Below are 14833 nucleotides of genomic sequence, written 5' to 3'. Positions count from 1 at the left end.
TTCCGCAACGGCAAATTATTCCGCCCGAGTAGCGGGGGTCGAGGATGACCTGGAGCGGGGCCTTACATCATCGCCCGGCGTGGCTTAAATGGCTGCGGCACTTTTCTAGCGCACGCCGGGGGCTCCAACAACCTCTATGAGGTTCAAGTGACAAATAAATTGTATTGTGTATTGTGTATATTTTAATTAATCTGGCAAGTTGGTCAAATAACATGGGCACCTTCTTGCTTTTTTTGCGACATGGATTTTTTAAATGTGAATGTCTCATATCAACACATTTGTGGGTCAACAGTATTTTGTATCAACCCCCACAATTTCAAATAATTCTCAATTGAACTTCTTAAACAGGAAAACAATTTTTATTTACATCATTTTGTGTGGCTGTCAAGGTAGCTGTGTAGACTGTAATTATGAGACTGCCGGGCAGTATCACTGTGAATGGTGGTGGCTGTGTGTTTTAATGCAAGTGTGAAAAGGAGAGTAAATTTAAAGAGACAATGTGAGAACCATCAGGGTTTCATCCAGGAACCAATTTAAAGGCAAGTTTCCATCAATTACAGTATTTTAATTGAAAATCTTACTCTTAATATTCTTCCTAATTAGGATTTTTGTGTTCCCTCTTGAACCTTGTGTCTCCCAGAGCCTCTGGGGAGGTTCTGGAGATACAATAACCCAATTTTGAGGCAAATAACCATCTTTAAAACTGCCTTTAATTCTACATTCTCCGAGGATGCTGGATGCCGCGACAATCTCTTGCAACATGTACAGAAAGGCAGTCAGCTGCAAAAAGATCAAAGAGAGGAAAGAGTATGGAAGGGAAAGGCTTTTCAGAATCATAATCAGATTTTATTTTCCAAGTATGTTTTTTGCAATATACGAGGAATTTCATTGGCCAGGTCAGTCATACAATTAAAAGCAACAGCACTCAAAAACACATTTTAATACGGACATTCACCAAAGTGACTCCTACACATTCCTCACTGTGATGGAAGGCGAAATAAAGTTCAAGTCCCTTCCTTTTGTTCTTCCTCGGTCGGGGGCCTCAAGCCCCCCGTTCAAACTCCGTTCAATGGTGAACTCCTCTTGGTCTCCAGGCCTATAGTGCTGCACAAATCACTGCACCACATGCATCTATTTATTCATTTTTCACATGGTTCATATGCAGCTGGATATTAACTTGCTGACATGGAAAGAGATGCAGTGAGCATTCAATAGTTCAGACTTCTGTGCGAATTAAGGGACTGCTTGATGGGCTGAGGGTAATCGAGATTGGCTGATTGTCATTCTTTTGCAAGAACTGATGGAAGTTCTTATGGAAAAGCTGATGAATTGACTACGGGATGAGCTGGTGGGCTCGAGGATTGCTGGATGAGTGTTTTAGAAATATAGAAAATAGGTGCAGGAGGAGGCCATTTGGCACTTCGACCCAGCACTGCCCGTCATTGTGATCATGGCTGATCAGCCCCAATCGATAACCCATGCCTGCCTTCTCCCCATACCCCTTGATTCCACTAGCCCCTAGAGGTCTATCTAACTCTCTCTTAAATCCACCCAGTGATTTGGCCTCCACTGCCCTCTGTGGCAGGGAATTCCACAAATTCACAACTCTCTGGGTGAAAAAGTTTTTTCTCACCTCAGTCTTAAATGGCCTCCCCTTTGTTCTAAGACTGTGGCCCCTGGTTCTGGACTCGCCCAACATTGGGAACATTTTTCCTGTATCTAGCTTGTTCAGTCCTTTTATTCATTTAGATGTTTCTATAAGATCCCCTTGCATCTAACAAGAGGGTTTTATTGTCATGTAGAACAATTTTCCTGCATCTAGCTTGTCCCAGATAGAACAATTAAATTCTTACTTTCAGCAGCACAACAGAATCTGTAAACATAGTACACTGTAAACAATATGATAAGATCCCCCCTCATCCTTCTAAACTCCAGTGAATACAAGCCTAGTCTTTTAAATCTTTCCTCATGACAGTTCTGTTAGGTTATTTGATGGTTAGGACAGGTTTAGAGGGGTATGGGCCAAATGCAGGCATGTATCGCCATTTGCATTAGTTTTGTGCAGTTAACAAATCACAATTTCACACAATGTACATAAGACGGCAGTTATTTGACAAATACTCTGCAGTTCGGTGCAGGAGATCTTGTCGATGAGTATTCTGGACCCACTGTTGACATCTGAAATTACAGGAGATATCATTTAGGATTAACTAATAAGAAGAAAGATGATCATAACTACATGCCTGAACAATGGATGATATATCACTTAAATGCAATTGTTTTCAGTTGTGTGGAGATCTGTATGTTGAAGATGTATTTTGCCTCTAATATGTCAATTTACCTTAAATGTAGAAGAGCTTATTAAAATCTTCTTACAAAGACCATTAAGTATTTTCTTTCTATCCTCTTTTGGACCCAAGGCATAGCAGAGCTGCCAACTCTCACGAAGAGGTAAGGGAGGGAGAGAGGGAAGGGAGGGAGATCGAGAGGAGAGAGAGAGAGAACGAGAGAAAAGAGGGGGGAGAGAGAGATCGAAAGAGAGGGGAGACAGAAGAGAGGGAGAAGGGGGAGAGGGAGAGAGGGAGATGGGGAGATGGGGGAGAGGGGATGGGGAGAGGGAGATGGGGGGAGAGGGAGAAGGGGGAGAGGGAGAAGGGGAAAAGGGGGGGAGAGGGAGAAGGGGGGGAGAGGAGAAGGGGGGAGAGGGAGAAGGGGGACAGGGAGATTGGGGGAGAGGGAGAGGGGGGGGGGGGGAGGGGGGAGGGAAAGAAGGGGGAGAGGGAGTGGAACGATAGCACATTATAACGCGCAGCCGTCCCATTACTACCAAAGATTATAGAGCAGAGCTGCTCTCGTATCTTTCATTGCGGCCGCCGCCGCCTAACCCCCCGACCCACCATTGCACCCACAGATGATAGAGCAGAGTTGCATAATATTTGAATGGGCGGGCTTGTGATCACGGCGGGGTTGTGATCTTTGCTTGTGATGTCTCGGCAATTCGAGGGATATAATAGGTAACAGCCGCCGCATTCTCGGACACGAATCTGAGCTCGAAAAATCCCGTGGCCACTGGGCCTAATGTGTCCGCGGGCCATATTTTGGAAATAAATCCCTTACAAGAACAAAACCTAAAATGTACAGAAGTGTTAAAACTGTCTTTATTATTATGGTAAGTAAAGATCTATTAAACATAAGTCTAATAACTTTATAATGTACCGACAAACCCATTTCCCAATGGCTGTTGATGGGAGAACAGAAAATAACATTTTCACGACAGAATATCGACTGAAAATTATAATAATATATTCTTACCTTTCTTTTTTATTGGGGAACCTAAAGAATGACAGCACTGGTCGTTTAGATTTACGATTAGAACAGTTGATAGCGGAGCAGTGAGATGTAGATTTAGCTGAGGACGCCATTACAGCCCAATAAATGCTTAACAATATGGCGTCGACGGTCACACACGTCATACTACGCGTTTTTCGAGGAGTGGTCTATCTTGTCCCTCTACGATCTTTGGCCAGGGTGGTGTGGTTCCTTGATCATATTGACTGTCTCTTTGAGGCTGCGTCTCCGATAGATCCCTTCGATGGTGGGGAGGTCAGTCTATCTCAGTTTAGCATCGGTTGATTCCAGGTTTCAATCAGCCTTCTGCAGTTTGGCATTTTCTTATCACAATATGAAAACCTGCATATCGTGGGATATATGTCCCATTCCCGTGCTGGACTGTCCTACTCTGTATGTCCAAGGGAGAAAAGAAATGGGTCACTTCTGGTTGAAATTGGCCAAAGAGCTTCAGCATTAGTATTCTGCTCATTGGGGGTTCAGTTACCACTGACGAGAGGAATAGTCACGGAAGTTGTTTCATAGTCCATCAGTTTCATAGCTTGATGTCTCAGGTAGCAGATTCTGGCTGACTCAATGATAGTGGGATAGTATAACAAACAGCGTGTCATCATCTATGATAAGGTCCTTGTAAGTCCTTGAGGTTTGCATGTCCTCCCCGTGACGTATGCGGGTTTTCTCCGATATCTTCGGTTTCCTCCCACACTCCGAAGACGTAGGTTAATGACGTATGACCAGTCTGAAGAAGGGTTTCGGCCCGAAACGTTGCCTATTTCCTTCGCCCCATAGATGCTGCCGCGCCCGCTGAGTTTCTCCAGCAATTTTGTCTACGTATGAATGTAAAATAGTGTGTGTGGGGTAGTGTTAATGTGCGGGGATCGCTGGTTTGTGCAGACTCGCTGGGCCGAAGGGCCTGTTTCCACGCTGCATCTCTAAACTAAACTAAATCATTCTCTGTGTATTGAATAGTAAATTATTGGAGAGTCAGTAATAAATCTTAATTGAAAGTCGAGCCATTTATTTCAAACGGTAGAAACCTCCAATAAAATATTTAATTATCTGTTTACAGTCATTTCTATGTTTCTTTCGATTAGATGTGCTTTCCTACTTTGGTCACCCTGCTGCGGGAAAGATGTTATTAAGTTGGAAAGTCCAGAGACAATTTACAAGGATGTTGCCAGGACTTGTGGGGGGGGGAGGGGGAGTGGTTGGCCTGGCTTGGACTTTGTTCCTTGGAGTGCAGGAGGCTGAAGAGTGATCATATGGAGGTGTGTAAAGTCATGAAGGTAAATAGATGGAATGCACAGTCTTCTACCCAGGGCAGGGAAATTAAGAAGCAGATGGCATGGGTTTCAGGGGAGAGAGACACAATTTAATAGGAATCGAAGGGACAACCATTTCCACACAGAAGGTGGTGGGTCTATGGAACAAACTGCCAGAGGAAGTGGGTGAGGCAGGTACTGTAAGTACATTTAAAATACATTTGGACAGGTTCATGGATAGGAAAGATTTAGAGGAATATGGACCAAACGTTGGCAGATGCGATTAGCCTAGATGAGGCATTTTGGTTGGCATGGGCGAATTGGGCCAAAGGGCTTGATTCCGTGCTGGATGCTGTATGACTCCTTAACTTAAAAATGCTGTAAATACTCAGCAGGTCGGGCAGCATCTGTTCCTGTTAAATCTTGCCCCCTCGCCTTAATTTTTTTTTCATTGAACAACAGCTTCTGCGCAGAACACTAAATTGCAAGCACCGCGGGCCCATAACTACTTCATTAAGAAGACAAAGAAAATAATCAGTTTAGTTTAAATTTTGAGATGGAGTAGTGAAATAAAAGTTGATGTTGTAGTAAACTGGAATTATGGGGGGTGTGACTCGAATTTGCTGCGCCGTTATGTCGGGCACATGATATTTTACGATTGCGAAGTTAAACTTCTAATTTGATAGTTGCTAGAGTTGAACTATTGTTGCTCGTTCGAAGCTGACACGAATGAAATCCAGGTACCCCGGTCTCCAGGCATCCACTCGCACTAAAGCGAAATGAGTCCATTCAAGAATGTACGTTCAGTTATCACGAGAGCCACGGGGCTCAGTGAGAGACGTTGGGCTGGAAGCAAGGAGTGAAATAATCGGTGTGTTTTGTAATATTTACTCACCAGGAGGAAATAAAACCATCCTTTCCGTCCACTGGGATTACAAGAGAGAGACTCGGATTACAGAGTAAACTGAAATATTCAGGATGTGTTACTAAAACTCTCAGGTGCCAGTTATCGGCATCTTGGCAAGTTAACCACATTCTGAGGCATTAACTCTCACCTTCCATTAGGCCCCAAACACTAACTTTGCTGTATTATGGTTATGAAATATGTTTTTGTATGAAAGGTGATTTATAATGTTACTCCGAGCTTTCAAAATTGTAATTCCCCAAAGAATGTAGGTTCCAGTTTGGATTTACCAATAGCTTCTTGAGCTTTCTACTCTGAGTCGAGTTAGAGTCATACAGCAGGGAAACAGGCCCTTCGGCCCAACTCGGCCATGCTGACCAAGATCCATCATCTAACATAAAGTCATACATTCATGGGCCATCCGAGCGGAATTAGGCCACATTGGCTGTTCTATCTTTCCTTCTCAACCCCATTCTCCTGTCTTCTCCCCTATAACCATTGACAATCTATAGCCATATTTGCCCGCGTTTGGTCCACATCTCTTTGATCCTTCCCTATCCATGTATCTCTTCAAGTGTCTTTTAAATGCTGTTATAGTCCCTGCCTCAACTACCTCCTCTGGCAGCTCATTCCATACACTGCGTGAAAAAAGTTGCCTCTCAGGTCTATTCAACTTTGCCTATGCCATCTGGTTCTTGATTCCGATATTCTGTACATAAAGGGAAAATAATATCACAGACTTTCTGCATATTAAAAAGTTTTTTTAATATCATCATAAAACAGCACAACACAGGAAGAGGCCCTTCGGCCCACAATATTCGTGCCGACCATGATGGGTAAAAATTAAACTAATCCCCTCTGCCTGTACGTCGTTAATATGCCTCTATTCGCCGCATATCAATTTGCCTATTTAAAAACTTCTTAAACACTACTATCATAAATATATTATCTTATCATGTCCACCACTAACCCCCGGCAGCGTGTTCCAGGCACCCTGCACCCTCGGTGTAAAAAAAAAAACGTGCCCCGCGCATCTCCTTTAAACTTTGCCCGTCTAAACTTTAAAGCTATGTATGCACTCTAGTCATTGACATTTCCACCCTGGGGAAAAGGGTTCTGTTTGTCCACACTATCTCTGCCTCTCATAATTTTATAGACTTTTATCAGGCGTTCCCTCAGCCTCCGACGCTCCAGAGAAAACAGTCCAAGTTTGATGTTATTGTCAGATTTTTGTCCGCTTCGCCAGGTCTCCGGGATTCACTATTTCCATTATATGTCCAATGAAGGTGTGCGCGGGTTGTAGATCCTAATATATGTCACACAAAGCGAATCCGAAAACTTGTAGAACTTTTTGAATACTCACCTTCCCCATCCCTTGAGTACAACAAGGCATTACCGACAATGTAAACCATCAGGATTGCGCGCACGGTGTCGCTAAATATATATTTGTCTGAGGACCGGGTGCTAAATACTTCTTCGCTCCTCGGGTATTATCACATTTTGAGAAAATGCATCTTTTTTGAATAGGGTCGAGGCCTTGGTAACTTTTTTGAGCTTGTCTATTTATATGTTTAATTGGACATATTTGACAGCAGTTATAGAACTTGAGCTACCCTACCCCACACAAGCGCCTTCAGACGGCACTGCAATGTTGCATTAACACCGACCTCCCGCCCCCTCCCCGCTAATCCTCCCCTCCCCCGCTAACCCTCCGCTCCCCCTCTAATCTCCCCCTCCCCCGACTAATTCCCTACCCGACTAATCGCCCTAACCCGCTAACCTCCCTAATCCCACCCTCCCCCGCTAATCCCACCCCCACTAACCCCCCACTAACCCCCCGCTAATCCCCCTCCCCCGCTAATCCCCCTCCCCCGCTACCTCACCTCTCCCGTTAATCCTCCCCTGACCCGCTAATCGCCCCCCGATCTTCCCTCCCCGCAACCCCTCCCCTGTCCACTACCCCCCCCCCCCCCCCCCCCCCCCCCCGCTAATTCCCGGCCTCACCCGCTAATTTCCCCCTCCCCCCACTATTCCTCCTTCCCCAATAACCCCCTCCCCGCACCAATTCCCCCCTCCGCATCTAATCAATGCTCCTTTCCATACGAATCCCCCCCTCTCCTTTTAATCCCCATCCTCATTAACTATCCTCTTTCACTAATGCCCTCACTATTATACCCCCTTTATTAACCCCACTACTTCGTTACGCCCCCAGTAGTTTTCCCCCTCCAGCCTCCCCTCTCCCCGCCACCAACAATTCCCAATCCCCCACACCTCCTCCCCCCCCCCCCCCCCCCCCCCCCGATTCCCACCAATGTTCGCTTTCCAAACCAGTACCCAAGGTGTTAAAACATCCAGCACAGATACGCTTTCTCCACACTCGTCGCGACCTAATGCAACGTTGCTGCACGTTTTCAAGTTGCCAAGTCTCTCCAGTGACAGGGTCATATCTGTCCACTGCACAATCTCCTTCCTGCCCGCGTCCTGATCCTATATCTGAACGCACTATATTATTTCCACGTCTTTTTACGGACTACTTTGAAATCCTCTCGGCGGCTTTATTTTAATAATATCCAGTGTTATGCCCTGTCGTGTGACTGGAATAAGCATTTCACAGTCCATTTTTTAAAATTGCCTTTACAGATACTTCACCGAGATTCACAGCAGACTAAGAAAGCACTATCCAAATACTTTCCAAAATGATTTATTTTCGTAATGAGAACAAAATATTCAGAATGAGATAAACTGCTATTCAGAAACGAGGTGCTTCAAAATGATCATAAGTACCCTTGCCTAACCTGGAACGCACTTTGAGTAAAGACGAATAATTTACATAGACATAAGGATCTTAAATGGGAAAGGCAGTCCTTGGCTTGACTTGGAAATGGATTGAGTAAGACACAAAGTGCTGGAGGAACTCGTGTAGGAAGGAACTGCAAAAGCTAGTTTACACCGAAGATAGACACAAAAAGCTGGAGGAACTCAGCGGGTCAGGCAGCATCACTGACGAAAAGGAATAGGTGACCTTTCGGGTCGAGACCCTTCTTCAGTATCCAATCCAATTCCAGGTAGTCCTTACTTCCTCCCTTTCACTGCCCAGCTATCCTACAGCCCACTGTCTCCGCCTCTTCCTTTCTTCTTCCCCTCCACCCCCACATCAGTCTGAAGAAGGGTCTCAACCCGAAAGGTCATCTATTCCTTCGCTCCATAGATGCTGCCTCACCCGCTGAGTTTATGCAACATTTTTGTCTACCTTCTTCAGGCGAGGTTCTTGTGTCTGAAGAAGGGTCTTGACCCGAAACGTCACTCCAGATTGTTGTGTCTATCTTCGGTGCTGGAGGAACTGAGCGGGTCAGGCAGCAATTGTGGAGGGAATGGACAGGCGACGTTTCGGTCGGGGCCCTTCTTCGGACTGATTCCGATGGGAGAGGGGAGGGGGAGGGAGCTGGAAAAGAGAGATGGGGGCGAATAATGTGCAGGTCCTTACTTGAGCCCCACTGACAAGACAATCACACTTAAGTCTTTTACTTAGGGGTGCAAATCCTATACACTAACATTTGAAGCCACTCAATTTAAATAATTCGACAATTGTTTGTTCGATGTCTCCTAGTTTGGACTGCATCACAACAGATTTGGTATTTTTTGTTTAGCAGACGTTGGGGCTGCAGATGCTGGAATCGTGAGCAAAACAAAAAGTGCTGGAGGAACCCGGCAGATCAGGCAGCATCTGTGGAGGGAGTGTGTGGTGTGGACTGCCCATTCCCTCGGCAGCTGCTGCCTGATCCGTCGAGGTCAAGAGCCAAGATTGTCATAGGTACCGACAATAGAACAATTAAATTCTTACTTGCAGCAACATAACAGGCCTGTAACACAATATGCATGGATAATATATAATAGGAAAAAATGATGAATAACCAAAATATTAGTGCAAATAAACCGAACTGCAACTAAAGACAGTTCATAAAAGTTATGCTGCGCCCGCTGAGTTTCTCCACCAATTTTGTGTACCTTCGATCTTCCAGCATCTGCAGTTCCTTCTTGAACAGTTCACAAAAGTTTATGGTGTTGTGTAGTATTCACGATCCTGGTGGTTGTTGGGAATAAACTGTTCTTTAACCTTGAGGTCAGAGTTTTCAGGCTCCTGTACCTTCTTCCCGATGGGAGGCGTGAAATGAGAGCGTGGCCAGTGCGCTATGACTCTTAGATTACACTGGCTGCTTTTTTTCCGAGGCAGTGCCTCCTATAGACCTCTTCAATGGCGGGGAAGTCAGTACCCGTGATGGACCGGGCAGTGTCCACCACTCTCTACCACTTCCTGTAATCTCCTTCACTTTAGTTATGATTTGGATAAGACAGGGGTTGACAAATGACTGCGTTCTATACGGATGTGAGTTGTAATATATCTTCGGGATACTGGATTAAAACAAACAATGTTCCACCAGGACTAGTTTGACACTAGGTTGCAGTTTAAAGCATGGAGCCCTTGCCACAAATCACCGCCGGCTGAACGAGGATAACACACAGGTGAGTGATCCTCACTCAACCCCTGCTCTCTCCAGAAGCCAAGGAACGCGATTTGACACAGATCGACCTTGCATCACAGCGCCAGTGACCCGGCTTGGATCCAGATCTCGGGTGCTGTCTGTGTGGAGTTTGCACATTCTCCCTGCAACTGCATTGGTTTCCTCTGGGTGCCGTGGTTTCACCCACATCCCAAAGGCGAGCGTGCCTCTAAATTAATTGGCCTCTGTAAATTGCTCTTGGCGTGTCGGGAGTGGTACAATCTGGGGGGAACTGATAACAATCTGTAGAGAATAAAATTGGATTAGTGTAGGATTAGTGTAAATGGGCGGTGGAAAATTGACAAGAAGGATGATACATATAATAATTATATTGATATTTAATGGAACTTGATTTGTCTGGGATTGGCCTTAATGGGTGTTTGAAGCAAAAGGGCCCGTATCTCACTAAAATTAAAGAGTTTCAGCAGTTCGCAAAACTTGTTTGACCGATTTGAACCTGAAACATAGAATAGTACAGCGCAGGAACAGGCCCTTCGGCCCACATTGTCTGTGCCGTACATGATGCCAAGACCAACTCATATCTGGAGGAACACAGCGGGTCAGGAAGCATCTCCGGAGTACATGGATGGTGAAGTCTATCCGTGTCCACGGAGACGCTGCCTGATCCGCAATGTTACTCCAGTCCTTTGTGTCTTTTTGTTTCTAAACCAGCCTCTGCAACTCTTGGTATCACCGCCTGCACATAATCCATATCCCTCCATTCCCCGAATTCCCAGATCACAATAAACTGTTTAACAAAAGCTCGCAAAACCCTGAATACATTATCATCACCCTTGTTTGCTGGCAACAGCTTATTTAGGTCTCAATTGATTTAACCTATGGTTGTCGCTGCTCGGTTAGAAAGTGCGGATGGAGGTTTGGGGGCCGGCAATACCCCAGCAATCTCGGTTCAAAACAGGGGGAACGATTCCTCTCTTGAGCAGAATGGGGTTCCGCTTCGGATTCAGGCCAGTGGGACAAGAAATGAAGTGAAATAAAAATAGAAATGAGTTAAAAAATAAATAACTGAAGCGAGTCCAACGTTTATTCCCTCCATAGATGCTGCCTGCTGAGTTGCTGTGGCACTTTTGTGTTTAGACCTGAAACATTGCAACTGTATTCTTGCTTTAAGAAGTTGCAACTGTATTCTTGCTTTAAGAAGTTGCATAATGTTCTCTAAGTTCTTTAAAAAAAATAATAATAACCACAGCCACCACCTAACTGTCACAAAGCAGGGAACGCCGCAAAAACTGGGAGGAATTCGAAGCGGTGTCAACCAAGAGCAATGTGATCTGAAGAAGGTGTCCTTGAGACTCTTGAAAGGCGCCCATAAATAAAATGTATTATTATTATTATTATTAAGAAGGGCCCCGACTCGAAACGTCGCCTGTCCATTCCTTCCACAGATGCTGCCTGGCCCACAAGATCCCAGGATCCCAGATCGCAGCATCTGCAGTTCGTTGTGTCTCAAATCAATCTATTTTAATTTCTTCTGAAGAAGGAAATTGCCTTGAAAAACCCCCCACTGGCTGTCAATTGTCATAGAGGCGAAATACCATGAGATACAACATGAAAACTCCCTCAACCAGGATTTTCCAGCAGTTCCCAAGGTCAGTTGGGTTGGCTGGTGAAAATCAAACGAGGACATTTGGACAGATTTGTTTCCTGGGAATTGGTTGTAATGTGGTTTCAAGACAGCATAAAGGAATTTGAAAACTCTACGTTTCTCAAATGCATTTCTCTCACCCTTACTCGCGGTCTTCCGCGCTGCTGCAGTAATTGAGTTGTTGCTTCTCTTTCTCCGTGTGTAACAGTAACAAGCATTACGAAAGCGACAATGGTGTTCCATTAGTTACACTTGATAATTCCATTGCGACCGACAGGTGCAGTTAACATTTTTCCATATCCGGCCCGCTATTCGTCCCATGTATGCTAACTTTTTTTTTCTCGATTGTGTCTTCTTGGTTCACTAATTCATTATTAGTTATACACAATTATCTTGAAAAAGCAAATTCATTACATTATTCTTCTGCTAAACAATTTCTAGATATTGTGTGATTTCAGTTTCTTAACCTTTTTTTCCGGTTGATAGTTTAAAAGTAAATTCGGTGTCTTGATATTGCCTTGATTTGAGTCTCCAGAGAATTTGTGGTCCATGCAAGTCTCCCATGTATACTAATTATGTTTGCGCGATCTGATCACTGGAGACGGTATTGCTAATATAAGAATCCATTGCAGCGTAGCCCGAGTCAGAATTAGACGCGGGTCGTTTGGAGAGTGAAAAATCGGTAGAAATTCTCCAACTTTCTTCTCGGTCAAATCAGTCAAATCGATTGAAGATCGGAGAGCTGCAGGTGCTGGAAATCCTCAATAAACAGAAAACCCCAGGAAATGCTGGAAACGCTCAGCAGGTCAGGCCTCATCTGTGATTTCATTTATTTCACCAAGACTTGAGCTGAGACGTTAACTCTGGTTCCCTTTCCACGGATGCTGCCTGACCCACCAGCATGTGTGTTCCCAGCATTCTTAGTGTTGAGTCAAACAAAGTCGATTGTTGATATGTCTTTCTGTTAACCAATAAGAGCATTGAAGTAAAAGTTAGTCATACTTTGAAAACAGAGCTGGGGATGACATAGTCTGTCCATGTTACGATTGCAAGGAAAATTAAAGTCAATCTTTTTGGAATAAAATAAAACACCAAGTACTGGAGTAACTCAGTGGGGCAGACGTCACCTCTGGTTAGGTTGACATTTTATTTTGGAATAAAGTTGTAGCAAGACTATTATGAATTCTATTTCACAGCAGGAGATCAAGTCAGTCAAAAATATATGTATATAATTCTCCCACCCCTTCTCCAAAACAAAAACATGCAAAATCAAGGCAATTGGCAAATTAATTATGGAAAGACCGCCTAGTTTAATTATATTTTACAACAGGGTATCAACTCACATTAAAATAACACATTCTCCATCCTCTCTCCAAAACAAAAAAAAACCAGACAACATCAAAGCAATTGGCAAATGAATTATGGAAAGACCGCCCAGTTTTCTGACAGTCACGTTATTTTTATATTGATCCTACTTCTTGGAATTCTCTTCTGTAAATTTGGTGCATTTCCTATGTAGAAATGGAACAACTCGTAAATATCCCTTCTTGCCATCCGACGTGAATGTCTTAATTTAATTTTAATAAAAATTTCTCCCAGGCACCACTCATTCGTCTTGATCTTTTAAATCTTTTAATCTGCCCCTCCGATGAAAAGTTAGGTGAAGGCCGGCTGCTTTGAGGCGCGACATAGAGTTATAGAATCATACCGCGTGGAAGCAGACCCTTTAGCCGAATTTGCCCATATCGACCAAGATGCCCCATCGACACATGTCCCACCTGTCCGCGTTTGCCCCGTATATCTCTCAACCTTTCCTATCCAGATTAATTCTCCCTCTCTATATGACCTGACTATATATATGACATTATATATATATATATATATATAATCTGTTGTGCTGCTTCAAGTAAAAATATGAGAATAAAACACTATTTTATTCTTAAGAATTAATCTGGATATATATATATATATATATGGTATATATACACACACACACACACACCCTGTAAACACCATTATATATATATATATATATATATATAAAATATTTTATAATATATATAATGATATGGTGTATGAAATGGTGTTTACAGCGTTGTGTGTGTGTGTGCGTATCTATTTTATATATATATGTACTCTGTAAACACCCTAATAAACACAAAAGTTCAGTATATGAAAAACAAACAATAATAGTGCCCTCCAAGTCTATGTAGTTTGGAGCTTATTTGGAGGTTGCAGTGATTAATAGCCCTGTTGGGGCAGAACAGTAATTTGTTATTATTTTATAAAATGCTATTTCCTTAAACTGTAACCGGCAGGGAACGCCAGACAGCACCACGTGTTGGTTGCTTTAAGATCATTTGCTGTACTTGTGTAAACCTAAAGATGACAACGCGCCCAACGTAATAATGCTCCAGGAGTGTGGGGAGAGAGAGAGAGAGGGAGCGAGAGGGAGAAATAATGTACAGTAATCTGTCCAGTAATGAAGGTGTACAAAAAGCTTAATATGGTAATAGAGTGATTTCCCTATGCAAATCTAAGCCATTGCGGAAATACACAGCAACGCCTCGCCGGCTCGTTTCACTTCTGTAATATTTTTATACGACGCCATCAGCTCATCACTAAAGCGGCCAAAAGTAGCCCTCCCCCATCGTCTTGCTAGGCAATCAGGATCCGCCGATTGCGTTCACTTTTACATCGGATTTGTTAGAAGCAGCGAGTTAAAAAGCCCCCCCACACTCACCCATACACACACCCACAATACAGAGCCAAAACCCGAAGGCAAAAAAATATAACCCCTCTGGATGAAGTAAGCGAATTGGAAAGGAATACAAATGAAGTGTTAGCAGCGCTTCTAAATCGGCTGCAAGTTCAATACGTACTTTCACATGGCAATGGTACGTATATCTCCGGTGCACCGTCAGGCCGGTGGGTGGATTGGCGCAGTTGCTTGTTGCGACCGGGGTTGCGCCAAGATTTTTGTGGTATTTTGAAGGGGAGGGGTGGTGGTGGAAGGGAGGGGGAGAGAGAGAGACGGGGGGGAGAGACAGACAGAAAGCAAAAGCGCTGATCTTGGCACATTTCCCATCTGCGAGCACTTTGCTTGCCAGCTGAAATGGATTTGTGCGTGATCTGTATACGTGTGCATTGGCTA

At 44.1% G+C, this 14833-nt stretch overlaps 1 protein-coding gene and 2 long non-coding RNA genes across 6 annotated transcripts in view; 1 reads left to right on the top strand and 2 right to left on the bottom strand.

The window, feature by feature from the left end:
• The window catches only part of nfic (nuclear factor I/C), a 436656-nt gene that overhangs the window by 91589 nt on the left and 330234 nt on the right, over positions 1-14833 (top strand). The window contains exon 1 of one of the 4 annotated variants that reach the window (XM_055658626.1): positions 14106-14576. The exons of the other annotated variants lie outside the window; for them this stretch is intronic. Within the exon in view, the coding sequence (XP_055514601.1) occupies positions 14568-14576 (9 nt within the window). The 5' untranslated portion in view covers positions 14106-14567. Of the gene's footprint in view, positions 1-14105; positions 14577-14833 lie in introns of those variants that run through there. 4 annotated transcript variants of the gene reach the window in all.
• Positions 1641-3528, bottom strand: LOC129711169 (uncharacterized). Its single transcript, XR_008725789.1, has 2 exons — positions 3313-3528; positions 1641-2178 (listed from the first exon to the last, which is right to left on the bottom strand). It is a non-coding gene; the product is annotated as an uncharacterized LOC129711169 (long non-coding RNA).
• LOC129711170 (uncharacterized) lies at positions 8200-14766 on the bottom strand. The gene is made up of 3 exons (XR_008725790.1): positions 14562-14766; positions 11820-12640; positions 8200-10316 (listed from the first exon to the last, which is right to left on the bottom strand). It is a non-coding gene; the product is annotated as an uncharacterized LOC129711170 (long non-coding RNA).

The sequence above is a fragment of the Leucoraja erinacea genome, chromosome 29, assembly GCF_028641065.1.
Source record: "Leucoraja erinacea ecotype New England chromosome 29, Leri_hhj_1, whole genome shotgun sequence".
Lineage (NCBI taxonomy): Eukaryota > Metazoa > Chordata > Chondrichthyes > Rajiformes > Rajidae > Leucoraja > Leucoraja erinaceus.
Note: the sequence above shows the minus strand (reverse complement) of the source record. Positions and strands in the feature narration are given on the sequence as shown.